At 43.8% G+C, this 14,831-nt stretch overlaps 1 protein-coding gene across 1 annotated transcript in view; it reads left to right on the top strand.

Moving 5' to 3' along the window:
• Positions 1 to 862: 862 nt before the first annotated feature.
• LOC144688027 (uncharacterized) overlaps positions 863 to 14,831 on the top strand; it is a 72,627-nt gene continuing 58,658 nt past the window's right edge. Inside the window, exons 1-2 of the mRNA XM_078554679.1 lie at positions 863 to 930; positions 7,648 to 7,683. Of these exons, the coding sequence (XP_078410805.1) occupies positions 910 to 930; positions 7,648 to 7,683 (57 nt within the window). The 5' untranslated portion in view covers positions 863 to 909. The remainder of the gene's footprint in view (positions 931 to 7,647; positions 7,684 to 14,831) is intronic.

The raw sequence follows: 14,831 nt of genomic DNA on the forward strand, positions 1-14,831 counted from the left end.
TGAATTGGGACTAATATGTTATTCTCAGTTCCCCAAACTGTCTCAGTTGCTGCTCTTAAAGCTATACTTTTTCATTAAGAAGTCTGAATTAGAATCTTTGAGAGTGGGAAAATGCCATTAATCTTAACAAGTCTGTCCTTCATCGATCAATCCTAATTGCCAGAATTCTGACCTTTCCATAATATCCCTCATACATGAAATGCATTAGGTGGCTCTTGAACACATTTATACTGTCCATCAATGGCCTTCCTAATAACTTATTTACCAAATCTAATACAATTTCCTAAAGTTCTGCCTGATTTCCCTTCACTCCTATAATTCACTGGGGTTGCATGTTTTGGACAAGAAGTGAATTGGAGATATTCTACGACTCCCTAAAGTGTGCACTTAGCAGTAATGTTATACTTTATCCCCTATTTTCCTAAGATATTGATTCACTCTGGGCTATGCCCCAAAAACAGTAACAACTGGATCCTTTAACTTAGGGCCCAGAAATAAACTTTGACAGATGATACATGAGAAAGTGGCACTGCTAATCCTGATCTCGTCCTAACATTCATATATACACATCTTTTAGCACGAATGATAGGATAGCAATCAGAAATCAAAACCTGGCCGTTGATAATGCTTCCAAGTGGCGAGGATGGTGCAGACAATTATGGCCCCTCCTACTGCCTCCCCTGACACAGAATACTAACTGAGCGGAGAAATGATCAAACCAAGGACCTTCCTGATCTCTGAGTCATGACAATGTAACAGAATGTATTTATTCATTATCACTGCTCATTTATTATGATGTATAAATATTATTGGCAATGGGCTAATGATACAAATTAATGGTGCTTTTTTTTTGAATAGGGTGCCCGAGGTAAAAGAGGCAAGAATGGTTCGCCTGGACCACCTGGAATTATGGGGTCACCTGGCAAGCAGGTATGTGTTTAATCAGCAGCATGAATGTTGCCAGACTAAAGGTCAGGGATATCTCATATTGTGAAGAGAAACACTGCTTTCCACTTTGGCCTCCCATGCATCAGGCATTTCCACATCAGACATAGGTTGGAATGTTAGGGCACCTCCAGGAGTGAGCCGGCAGGCGGGAGACCTTAAAGTTGGATACACGGCAGCGGCGCTGTGCACATCACTTACCTGTGTCCACTGATATTGTACCAATGGTAGGGGAGGCATGGGCAGCCCACCCAGTCTTGGGCCAATTGAGGCCCTTAAGTGGTCAATTAATGGCCACTTAAGGCCCTCCTTCTGCTGCCTCTGGTATTTTGCCAGCAGTGAGGGCTGCCCACTCTATGTGACGAGGCTGCTGGATGAAACCTGGTGATCTTTTTGTGGGCTGAGGGTAGCCCCTCTTATTCAATCGCCCTTTGCCCAATGCCTCCCACCCCCAACATCCCCAGCATGTTCAAACATTCCCGGCCTTCTGAACCTAGTCCTCCACCCACCTTGCTAGAAACTGCCAGACTGGCCCCAGCAGAAGAGCCCAGCTTACCTTCTAATGCAGCTCCATTGATGATCATCATTGGGAACTGCCCACAGTCCCAGCAGTGGTCACCATATCCAATGATGCTGCTTGGACGAGAGCAATGGTGGCTATCTGATTGGCCAGCAGCTGGCAGAGGCAGGACTTATTCCCAAATGAGGGCGAAAGTCTTGCCCTGAGCCAATTAACAGCCTGACAGCCAAATGGTGGTGGGCTCACACCCAACAGGAGGAGTGGGACCACTGCCTCCATGTAAAATTCCGGCCATAAAATGCATTGTCCCACAACGTGCTTCAACGTCACAGGACAATGTGCTTCAACCTCACTGGGCCAATAGGAGCGTTTCTACTTCCCACACTGGCAGTTGCTAAGGCCATTGAGTGTAACTGCTTAACTATTGAGGAGGGGGAGAAAGCTGAAACTTTTCTGGTCCATTTCGCTTACCTATTCACTGAGCCTTCAGGGATCTTCTCAATAGCTTCTTATGTCTCGCCGTAACCTCTTTTTTGCTTGTTTTGACTTCTAAAACAAGGTTATTATGCAGTGGAGGTGACCTCGAAAGCCAGGTAAGTTTTTTTATTTATCATGTTGGGGCCATAACCATGGGGACAGCCATTGTCACAAGGGGGCCCCTTTATGGACCATAGAGTGACCATAAATGATGGCTCCTCCTCCTCCCACCCCCATCTGTAGAGAACCCAATGGGAAACTGCCAGTGTTTACTTGGCGGTCTCCCCACACAGCAGCGGGCAGCAGCCCCTCCCTGTCACTGGTAAAATGCCAGCACGGGCAGGAAATGGCCCTTAATTAGCCTCTTAATTGGTTTAATTGTCCACCCACCTCCAGTTGGTGGGCAGTCATGCAAAAGGCTCCCACCCCTGAGAGTATGCTGTGGTGGCAGGAAGACTTTGGGCTTCCCTCCCGATGCCTCCCGCCACCATTTCACAATGCCTCCTGTCTCTCAACCTGCCTCCAGAGGACTGGTAAAATCCAACACACACACAAACACACATTCAAACATGCACACACATTGCAACCTCATCTCTGATTGGCCACATTGCAATGGGAGTCGCCCCTACTGGATTATTCGAAGTATCTTTGTAATTATCTCCCATAAGCATTCTTTCTCTTTTATGGAGCTGCACTCTGGGGTGCTTATATGTCCCTGTACCTTGCTGCAGAATCTCATTTTCTATCCCAAAGATCTTCCTGCTTTCTCACCTTTCAAACTTTTAAATGTGCTGAAATTAATGCAAATTGAATGATTTATACACCAGTGCTTGTGTTTGTTTACATTGGGTTTGTCAAGTTTCATTAAACTGAGACTGAATTATTCTACACATTGATAATGAAGACTGCTTAAAGCAATTAAGTTATGAACAATTACAACGTATCCACACCTTTGTTTCTTTAATTACCATTCTGGTTAAATTGATGTTGATTAAAAGTGATTGACACCCAACCACAATCATCTTAAATCAACGGTTGCTTAGAAATAATGCTGCAAATTCTCTCTCCAAAGGCGTTTTTATCCACCTCCTACATTGTCCTTTTCTTCTGCCTTCTCACCATTTTCAAATCAAATCTTGTTGCGCCGTTACCTGTTCTAACTTACCTTTTCCCAGAATCTCAAGTCATGATTCCCTCTCATTCAGTCTTCTCTTTCTCCTGCAATCCCTTGAAATGAGGAAAATGCTTGCCACAGAGCCTTTTAATGTTGGAAGGCTGTTGCACTGCAGCTACCACATGGCTCTAGCTGACTAGGAAACTCTCCTGCTCTTACTGCCTGCCATGGGTGTATCAGAAGGATTTACAGGCTGATAATCAACCTGTTTGGCCACATGATGAACGCACCTTCCATGGCTATTAAGTTCTGAGGTAGGACTCAAACCCAAACCTTCTGGTTCAGAGATAGGGATGCTATCCACTGCATCACCAGACTCCCTGCGGCTCCTGTAATCTACAGGATTCTTAAACCCAAATATAGTATTAGTTTACTTTTTGGATTTATTCTATCTTCTCTCCACTTTTCTCAATTTTGAAGTGATGTTCTGCACTATAGACTAAGGCTCTTCACTGAGGTTTCTGCATTTGACTCCAAATTACATGTTATGATAAATTATTTACAATATATTAAGCCCAAAAGGTCCGTGCTGCGGTTTGAACTCCACACAATTCTGCTCTCACCCTTCTTCATCTAATCCCATCAACATATCCTTCTATTCTTTTCTCTCTCATGTGTTTAGTTAATTCTCCGTTAAATGCATCTTAACAACTAATGGAAGCTGTCGTCGACACTGCTATCGAGCGGCACTCACTCAGCAATAACCTATTCATCAGTGCTCGAACCAAGGCCACTTGGCTCCAGGCCCCATTAAAACCTTGGTCCAAGCATGGACAAAAGAGCTGAATTCCAGAGGTGGAGTCCGAGAGAGTGCCCCTGACATCAAGATGGGATTTGATCAAGGATGGTATCTAGCAAAAAAGTATGGGAATCAGGGGAAAACATTCACTAGTTGGAGTCATACAGAGTTCAAAAATAGATGGTTGTGGTTGTTAGATGCCAATCACCTCAGCCCCAGGACATCACAGCAGGGTTTCCTCAGTATAGCATCCTAGGCCCCAACATCTTCAGCTTTGCAGCCCTTATCTGCTTCATCAATGACCTTCCCTCCAACATAAGGTCAGAAGTAGGAATGCTCATTGAGGCTTGAACAATGTTCAGTACCATTTGCAACTTTTCAGAAACTGAAGCAGTCTGAAGCAAGATCTGGGCAACACTCAGACTTGGGCTGAAAAGTGGCAAGTAACATACAAATGCCAGGCAATGACCATCTCCAGCAAGACAGAATATAACCATATCCCTATGACATACAACGGCATTAACATTGCTGAATCTCCCACCATCAAGATCCTGTGTGGGGGAGGGGGGTGGTTACCATTGACCAGAAACTAAACTGGACCAACCATATAAATATTGCAGCTGCAAGATAGGTTAGGCTCTGCAGAGGGTAACTCACCTCCTGACTCCCCAAAGTCTGTCCACCATCTACAAGGCACAAATCAGACTGTGATAGAATACTTTGCATTTGCCTGGGTGAGTGGAGTTCTGCAACACTCAAGAAACTCAGCATCATCCTGGGCACACCATCCACCACGTTAAACATTCTCTCTCTTTTGCAGTCCCTCAAAGTGAGGAGGACGCTTGCCATAGAGCTCGAGGCAAAGCTTGCGTGTGGGGTCTTTTAACATGGGAAAGCTGTTGCACTGCAGCTACCACACAGTTCTGGCTGACCAGGAAACTTTCCCGCACTTACCTCCTGCTGTAAGTGTATCAGAAGGATTTACAGGTTGACAATCAGCCTGCTTGGCCACACCACAAAAGCACCTTCCGTAGCTAACAAGTTCTGGGGTGAGACTCAAGCACAGGGCTTCTGGCTCAGAGGTAGGGAAGCTACTCACTGCGCCACAAGACCTCCTCTCTTTAAACATTTACTCCCTTCATCACTGCACAGAGGCAGCAGTGTGTACCATGTTGACAAGTTGCAGCAACTCACCAAATCTCCTTCAACAGCACCTTCCAAACCTGCGACCATTACCACCTATAAAGATAAGGGAATACCACCACCTGCAAGACCCCCCACAAGTTATACACCATCCAATATCACTTCACAGTCACTGCGTCAAAAATCCAGGAATTCCACCCCACACTCCCTCACCCCCAACAGCACTATTGGTGTATCTACACCACTTGGACTGTGGTCCAAGAAGACTGTTTGCCACCACTTTCTCAAGGCAATTAGGGATGAGCAATAAATGCTGGCCTTGCCATCGATGCTCACATCCAATCCATGAATAAAAAAAAATCACCTCCACTACTCCCTGTGCTAGGGAGCTCCACATTCTGACCACTCTCTGGGTAAAGATGTTTCTCCTGATTTCCCTTTTGGATTTATTAGTGACTGTTATATTTATGGCCCCAAGTTCTAATTTCCCCACAAGTGGAAACATCTTCTCTACCTCTGCCATATCAAACCTTTTCCTAATCTTGAAGATCTCTATCCAGTCACTCCTCAATCCTTTCTAGAGAAAAGAACTCCAGCACGTTCAATCTTTCCTGATCGGGATAACCTTTCAGTTCTGGTATCATTTGCAATGATTTTTTTTTGTGCCTAGAAATGTTCACAGTACTCTTAAATGTAATTTAATCAAGGTTTTATGCAAGTCTAAAGTAACTTCTTTGCTTTTCAATTCTGTCCCTCTAGAAATAAAACCCAGTGTGTTGTTTGCCTTTTTATGGCTTTACTAACTATTATTGCTACTTTTTTTGTGATTTTGTATATGTACCCCACATCCCTCTGTTCCTCTACCCCTTTTAGACACTTATTTTCTAAGGAGTATATGGCCTCCTTGTTCTTATAAAAAAATGTACTACCTCACACTTATCTACCTTGAAGTTCATTTGCCAAGTGCATGCCTTTTCTACAAGCCTATTAATGCCTTCCTGTATTTTATTGCAGTCCTCCTCTGTAATCCCAATTTGGTGTCATCTGCAAATTTTGAAATCTTACTAATTTTATGTGACTGATTTCATAGCTTGGATCTACGCTAAGAGATTACCACAGGCTGAGGAAATCCATAGGAGGACACATCCTGGTATAAATGTCATGATGCCTTCACCACTGACCCTGCTGAAGTTGGTGGTGTTAAAAAGAGGCGTTTGATGGGTTACGGGTAAAGCTAGGGCAAATATTTCATGATAGTCATCCATCTTTGTATACGAAGCATCTTCATTCTTCTGTTGCTAATTCTTTCCCTGACCTTATTTCATGAGTACTGAGGGCAGTTATAGCAATCCAATTGCTAACCTGACTGAGATCAGCCACATGAGCACAGACACATGATCCAATGCATTCAAGGCTGTAGCATCAGACATCGCTGAGAACATTGAGGATGACTGCATGTTCCTGCCATATATCCCTTCTCAACTCCCAGCATACCCTCAATCTGCTGTCTGGTATGATGAGCAGGCTGTAGATGGTGTGACCATGGACCTTCTGCTTTTCAGCTCAACCGTTTTCCTTCAAAACCAACATTCCCCTCTGAGTTCCTGCTTTCAGATGCTCAAGAACTGTCGCCTGCCCAATGACAGAAACCCCAGGAGGAGGAATAAGAGCAAATAGTACTAATGAAGAGACCCCATCACTTGATTTGACATTTGCAGCCACCAGCTCAGACACTGGCACTGAATTTACCTTGGAAGCTTGTTTAGAGTTGGGATCAGCACATGGTTGGTCAGCAGCCATTAGTGGGCTGTAATCAGGCCAGGGATAAAGGGTGGTTCATTTGCCAGCTTAACGGAAGCTGCAGAGAACTCAGATGAGGACCTCAATGGCACGGCATATAGGAGAAAGCTGAATGGACATACACACTGAGACACCGGGTGTATTGTCTGCTCTGTCACTGATAAGGAGCGTGAAGGAGTCTGGATCCAACTTGGCAGAGGGGTGGCACAGAGTTTTCCCTCTCCCTCTGCCACATCTTGCTATCATCCTGCAGATGCAGAAATGCTGCCACTGCTGCCCCCATACCTCTTGCAGCTTTTGTGTGCACAGGTTACCTAGTTTTCTTCCATCACTGTGAGGATGCAGCAACACTCTCTGGCAAATTCAGGAACTCACCAAAACACCTCAAAACACTCGAGTATTTTCAGATACTTTACAATAGAAAAAGTTCCAATAATCTAACTTTCCTGCAATCGTGGTACCTGGCTGTTTAAACAGAATGACTGCAGGGACCATGTTGCTGCTTCATGCTTCTTTTTTTTAATGGATAGATTATGCAGGTGTTGCTTGGACCTACTTTGTCCAAATTTGGGATCCTGACATCACATCACCCAGTCTGTGTGATGTCAGGATAGTGCCAAATCAATTTGTTCCAGTGTATTAAGGGGACGCACCTATATGCAGCATATCCTCAGAGAATGAATGTTGTGTGAGCCATGCATGTAGCAGCCAGCAGCGCAGCCTACTTTCAGGACACTCAGGTAGGTCTTCATAGTGCCACTAGCAGTGCTAAGCAAATTTATTTTGCATCCCCAGTACAGCATCTGTTTCTCACACTCAAAGGGCTTTGCTTTCCTTTTTATCTTTCAGGGTCTTCCAGGGAAGCTTGGCATCAAAGGTTACAAAGTAAGAGAATTTCAGCCATTTTTCTTTTTGTTTTTCATTCATTACCTTCTATTGTATTTCAATCTGGGTTATGGTATTATAGAGGTAATGTTACTGAACTAGCAATCCAGAGGCATGAACTAATAGTCAAGAGATCTTGAGTTCAAATCCCACTCTGGCAGTTTGAAAATTTGAATCCCGGTTAAAAAAAGGAAGCTGGTGTCAGTGAAAATGACCATGAAACAGTTGGATTGTTGTTCAAAGAAGCCAGCTCCTAAAGAAGAAAACCCACCATCCTTACCCAGGCTGCTTCATGTTACTCCAGTCTCACAGGCAAAGCGATTGCCCTCTGAAGTAGCCTAGCAAGACATTCAATTGTATAAAACCATTACAAGTACTTATACGGCACAGACTTCAGTGATTCAAGAAGCAGGTTCACCACCACCTTTTCAAGGGTAACTTGGGATGGGCAATAACATGTTGGCCATGCCAGTGATACCTACATCTCAAGAATATTTTTTATCAAATGAGGAAAGTGATTTAAATATGTGTCCAACCAGATGTACATGAAGGAAAGCTGGTGTCATAAATTAATTTTCCTGATAACTATTTCAGGAGGCAGCGTTGGTATTGGAGCTTCAAAGGAGGCTGGAGTTCTGTTCTTCAATCTTGGTTGGGGATAGGAGGGCCTCTTCCTTATTCTGCTTTCAGGCAGAATAGGGGATGAGAAGAGTTAACAGGTTGAAGAAGAATGAATGGCTAGTGGGGTGATTATTAGATCTCCCACAGATTGGCTGATGGGTAGTCACAGACACAAAGTGAGAGTGCTGAGGGTGGACGAGGAACTCACAATTCCTTTGAAAGAATTTAGTGACGTCACGATGGGAAGGAACACATATTTTTCCAAACCCCTTATTTCTCCCAGTAAGTGTTCAGCTTAGTGGAAATCTAAGGTGGCAGGCAGAACAAAATTCCTAAATTATTTAGATTGATTTGATTGGACTACCTTGTGCCTTTTTCTTGTATTCATAACTGTTGCTCGCTACCTGTATTTGATTCATCATTTCACGATTTCCATTGCTGCTCGCTGTTTCTTCATGGTACCCCCCTACTTATTGAGTTCTGATTCATTGCTGTTTTATGAATATGAAAGTTGAGCTACTAAGGTACAAGATTTATACAAAATGTGGCATGCAAGAGTGATCCATTGAAGAGTGATAAACACATACGTATATTATAGATACTTGCATGGATGTGGATGCATACTGCGATCATTAGCTGGTTGGTTTATTCAGTTCTGGGCTCAAAGTTCAAGCTGGATAGGACACCCAAGTTCACAATGAAGAATTAGTAACATTGGTGTCAAGATTTTAAAGCTGATGAATGGAAGTATTGATTGTCAGTTTTACCTGTTTTTGTAATGTCTTCAGCTCCTTAATTAAATTTGTCATGTCTCAGGTTTGGGTGTTTTACATATGAACATGTAAACTATGAGCAGGAGTCGGCCATTTGAGCCTGCTCTACCATTTGATAAGATCATGGCTGATCTGATTGTGGCCTCAATTCTTCTTTCCTGTCTGCCCCCTTTACCCTATGACTCCCTTGTCAATGAATAATTTATCTAACTCAGCCTTAAAAATATTCAATGACCCTGCCTCCACTGCTCTCTAGGGAAGAGAATTCTACAGGCTTAATGACCCTCTGAGAGAAAAAAGTTCTCCTCATCTCCATCTTAAATGGGAAACCTCTTATCTTTAAGACGTGTCCCTTAGTTCTAGTCTGTCCCATAAAGGGAAGCATCCTCTCAGCATCCATCTTGTCAAGTCCCCTGAGGACCTTATATCTTTCAATAAGATCACTTCTAAACTCCAATGGATACAGGTCCAATGGATTCGGACTGCATGACCCAGACCTTCCTGTTGCTTACCATTTCAACACACCATCCTGCTCTCATGCCTACATGTCTGTCCTTGGCCTGCTGCAATGTTCCAGTGATGCCCAATGCAAACTGGAGGAACAGCACCTCATCTTCCGATTAGGCACTTTACAGCCTTCTGGACTTAACATTGAGTTCAACAACTTCAGACCATGAACTCTCTCCTGTATCTTCACCCCTCTTTTAATCCCTTTTTAAAAATTTATTTTTATTTTTTATTTACTTATTTTTATTCATTTATTCATTGTTTTATCCCATTTTTACCTCCTTTTTTATCCATTTTTCTTTCCTTCTTCCCCAACCACCTCCCTCCACCCACCCCCCAAAAAAGGGCCATCTGCTACTTGTTCCATGTTGTCCTTTCATAGAGTACTGACTCTTGTTCTGCTATTCGCACATTCTGCTTTCTTATCTTTAGGCCACTATCAGTACTTTCTTTAGCCCTTGCCACTACCATTAATACTTCTTTTGTCTTGTGTTCATTACATCTTTGCCAATCTCTCCTTAGACCCCACCTATCGCTGACCTTCTATCCAGCTTCGCCTGCTCCACCCCCCTTAAACAGTATGAATTTAATCACATTTCTACTTCTCTTTAGCTCTGAAGAAGAGAAATATGGACTCGAAACATTAACTCTGTTTCTCTCTCCACAGATGCTGTCAGACCTGCTGAGATTTTCCCAGCATTTTCTGTTTTTACTTTAGATTTCCAGCATCTGCAGTATTTTGTTTTACCCAACCCGTCCAACCTTTCCTCATAAGATAACCCCTTCATCCCCAGAATCAGTTGAGTGAACCTTTTCTGAACTGCTTCTAATGCAATTATATCCTTTCTTAAGGAGACCAAAACTGTACACAGTACTCCAGATGTGGTCTTACCAACGCCCTCTACAACTTTAGCAGAACTTCCCTACTTTTATATTCCATTCCCCTTGCAATAAATGACAGAATTCCATTTGCCTTTCTGATCACATGCTGTTCCTGCATACTAACGTTTTGTGATTCATATATCAGGACACCCAAATCCCTCTGTACTGCAGAGTTCTCCATTTAAACAATACACTGCTTTTCTATTATTCCCGCCAAAGTGGACAAGTTCACATTTTCTCACATTACACTCCACCTGACAAATTTTGGCCCATTCACTTAACCTGTCTATATCCCTTTGCAGACTCATGTCTTCTTCAAAACTTACTCACCTATCTATCTTTGTGTCATTAGCAAATTTAGGAAACATATATTATGTCCCTTCATCCAAGTTGTTGATGTAGATTGTAAATATTTGAGGCCCCAGCACTGATCCCTGTGACACTCCACTTTTACATCTTACTAACCCAAAAATGACCCATTTATCTATTCTCTACTTCCTATTGGTTAACCAATCCTCTATTCATGCTGATAAGTTACCCTCTACACCATAAGCTCTTATTTTGTGTAGTAACCTTTGATGTGGCACCTTATCAAATGTCTTTCTGAAATCCAAATTTCCCACATCTACAGGTTCCCATTTATCCACATTGCTTGTTTATGGTAATGTGAGGTATAATACACCTTTAAGAGAATGTGAGCAGATTGACCACGTGACTGTAAGGCCCAATAGCTATGTGGCGTTAATGTTAGTCTAGAGTAGGTTCTGGTTGGGGAAGCACACAACATGTTGGTACTCTGTGGTCCGTGTAAATAAATAACATGTGCTTAATTTCGTATTGGTCTCTGCATCTGCAGTATTTTGTAATTGGCTCACCTGCCAACAGATAAGCGTGCAACCGGTTCGTGAGCAAAGCGACCCCGTAGTAGAACATAACATCTGGTGACAAAGCAAAACACAACCAGTCAATGACACCAAGGAAAGCCACAAAAACTCAACTGAAGTCAATCAGCCATGCCTTGGAGGTCGCTTGTAAGTACAGCCCTCACCACAGTCGCCGAAGTTATCTCCCTCCAGTATGCCACAATTTGGCCACATTGAACCGTTTGATCAGATCACTGATGGCTGGTCACATTATACTGAAAGCCTTGTGTTTTTCTTTTTGGCCAACGGCATATCGGGGGAGGAGATGGGCAATCCTCTTATCGACATGTGGCAATAAAACATACGGCCTAATTCGTAGTCACCCAATGCCCCAGATGCCAAGAGCTTTGATGAGTTGGTGAATCTTGTGAAAAGCCACTTTCAGCTGAATCCCTCGATAACAACACAGTGTTTTAAACAATTCGAGGTATCGCGCCCCTGGAGAGACAGTCGCTTACTATGTAGCAGCCTTAAAACAACTGACAGAGCACTGTGAGTTCCAGGTGTCGATTAATGACATGTTAAGAGACCGATTAGTATGTGGGATTAATGAAGGCAGCATTCAAAAAAGGTTGTTATCAGAAATAAATTTAGACTTCAGCAAGGTGCTAGCGTTGGAGCTCCCAATGGAAAGCACAGTCAGGGATTCAGAAGAAATCAAGGGAGCACAAAATGGCATCGTTCTTTGCGTCGGAAGGGAGGTACCGGCTAGAAATTGCACGGAAGCACAGGGCTCCACGGAAAGGCGGGGAAAAAGCTGCCATTTAATAGGCCAGCAAAAAACATTGGTTTAACGGATAAAAAACACATTAATAATGGCAGAATTGGAGCCAGACAGCCTACAAATCAACCACAATTTAAAAGAACTAAGTGTTTCTACTGCCATCGCAATGGGCATGTTATTGTAAAGAAAGATTGAGCGAATGTACTTTTATCCACCAGCCGGGAAGCCAGATTGCCAATGCCGATGCGCTGAGCCTCTAAAGGACAGCAATGTAAACATCCCCATCCCTCAAGAACTTGTCTTGTTATTAAACTTTCTGGATTCATCACCAATGAATGCCAAACAGATCAGAGAATGGACAGACCGTGATCCAGTTTTGTCTCATGTCAAGGAACAAGTCTTGCAGGGATGGTCTAATAAGCCAAAGTCGGACAAAATGGGCCCTATTTTAACAGGAGATACGAGCTCACATGCCAGGATGACATCTTACTGTGGGGAACGAGAATCATTGTGCCTCCCACAGGAAGACAACCATTATTGATAGAATTGCATAGTGCTCACCCTGGCATTTTCAGAATGAAAATGTTGGCACACAGCTACTTATGGTGGCCAGGGATGGACACTGAAATCGGAAACATGGTCAAGTGCTGCATGCAGTGCCAACAGGTGCAGAAATTGCCTCCTTCTGCTTCATCGTATCCTTGGGAATGGCCAGAAAGGCATCCATGTTGACTACATGGGGCCTTTTTTGGACAAAATGTTCCTCTTACTTATCGATGCTCACGCGAAATGGATGGATGTATACAAGGTGAGATCACCCACATCTGCTACCACCATAGACAGATTGAGTCAGAGTTTTGCGATACACTGATTATCAGAGATAATAGTGTCTGATAATGAAACGGCATTCACGAGCGAGGAATTCCAAAGACTTACAAGCCTCAGTGTCATAACATATGTCAAGACCTTGCCATACCACCCTGCATCCAATGGGTTGGCCTAGAAGGCAGTGCAGACCTTCAAGGCCAGAATGAAAAAACGAGATGGGGACTCTATAGCAATGAAGTCATCACGTTTCCTGCTCAGCTGTAGGACAATGCCACATATGACCACCAGTATTGCCCCTGCAGAGTTATTAATGAAGAGGTGCATCAGGACACCATTGAGCCTCATAAGGCCAAATTTAAGGGGGAGGGTAGAGAGAAGTCAGGGGGCCCAGAAAAATGAACACGATTACCGTAGTCATGAAAGAAACTTCGCTGTAGGAGAAGCAGTTTTTGCAAAGAACTTAGGAGTTGGGCCCAAATGGCTATCAGGTGAAGTCAGTACAGTGACAGGACCCCTGTCCTACCATATATCGGTTGAAAGTCGGATAATCAGGAGACATGTAGACTACCTCAGGAAAAGGAAAACAGATCCACGAGAAAAGGCGTGCCAAACATTCCTTTTGGAGTCAACACCACAGGTAGAAGGAGCTCCTCTTGCTTTGGAAGTATCTGTAGGACCCGTTGAGCCTGAGAGAGTCGAAGAGGCAAACTTACAGGTCCCTACTGGGGTGGGGGGCCTAGTGGACAGGTAACTCCTGTGAGGGAGGCCTCACATAAATCATCCAAAGTCGTAGAACTACTATGGTCGACATGTTTGAAAAAGCCTCCTGAGACTGAATTTGTAAATAGTTCATTTTTGTAAATAGTTAATATATTGTAAAACATACTTTCAAGTAAAGGAGGAGGGATGTGGTAATTTGAGGTGTAATACACTTTTAAGAGAATGTGAGCAGTTGACCATATGACTAAGACCCAATAGCTGTGTAGAGCAGGCTACCATGTCAATGTTAGTCTAGGGTAGGGTCTGGTTGGGGAAGTACACATTGGGCAGCATTTTCCGGTCGGCAAGTGGGGGTGGGGCCCGCTCGCCGACGTGTGAAACGAGGTGGGGTGACATCGGGCGTGCGTCCCGACGTCAACCTGCGTCATTTAGATTATCAGGTCAGCAGGCGCACAGCCGCCAACCTGTCAACGGCCACTTAAGGCCATTAGTGAGGTACTTAAAACACTTAATGGACCTGCCCGTCCAATCTTAAGGTTGGTGGGCAGGTGAAGAGCCCAGGTGGCCTTCAGAAAAAAACATGAAACCTCATCCACGGGCGGGATGAGGTTTCATGAGGGTTTTAAAATCTTAACATACTCTTCAAATAAAAGTTATGGACATGTCGCAGCTCATGTGACAGTGTCTCGGTTCAGGGAATCCCCCCCGCCCACACAGGGAGCGCACTGCGCTTCCGGGCGCATGTCACACTGGGCGGGCCTTAATTGGCCCGCCCACGTAAAATGGTGGCACGCCCCCAGCCGGGGACACCAATCGGGAATCCGCCCACTCCCGCACAATCCACCCGATGGGGGGGAAATGTTGCCCATCATGTTAGTGATTTGTTGTCTGTGTAAATAAATAGCATGTGCTTCATTTCATATTGGTCCCTGCATCTGCAGTACTTTGTAATCGACTCACCTGCTGACAAATAAGCGTGCAACCAGTTCACGAGCAAAGCGATCCTGTAGTGGAACATAACATTGTTACTTCCTCAAAGAACTCTAACAAATTAGTCAAATGTGATTTCTCTTTCACAAAACCATGTTTATTCTGCCTGATCATATTAAGATTTTCCACGTGCCCTGCTATAACCTCCTTAATAATAGATTCTAGCATTTTTCCTATGAC

The sequence above is a fragment of the Cetorhinus maximus genome, chromosome 12 (genome assembly GCF_964194155.1).
Source record: "Cetorhinus maximus chromosome 12, sCetMax3.hap1.1, whole genome shotgun sequence".
In the NCBI taxonomy this organism is placed as follows: domain Eukaryota; kingdom Metazoa; phylum Chordata; class Chondrichthyes; order Lamniformes; family Cetorhinidae; genus Cetorhinus; species Cetorhinus maximus.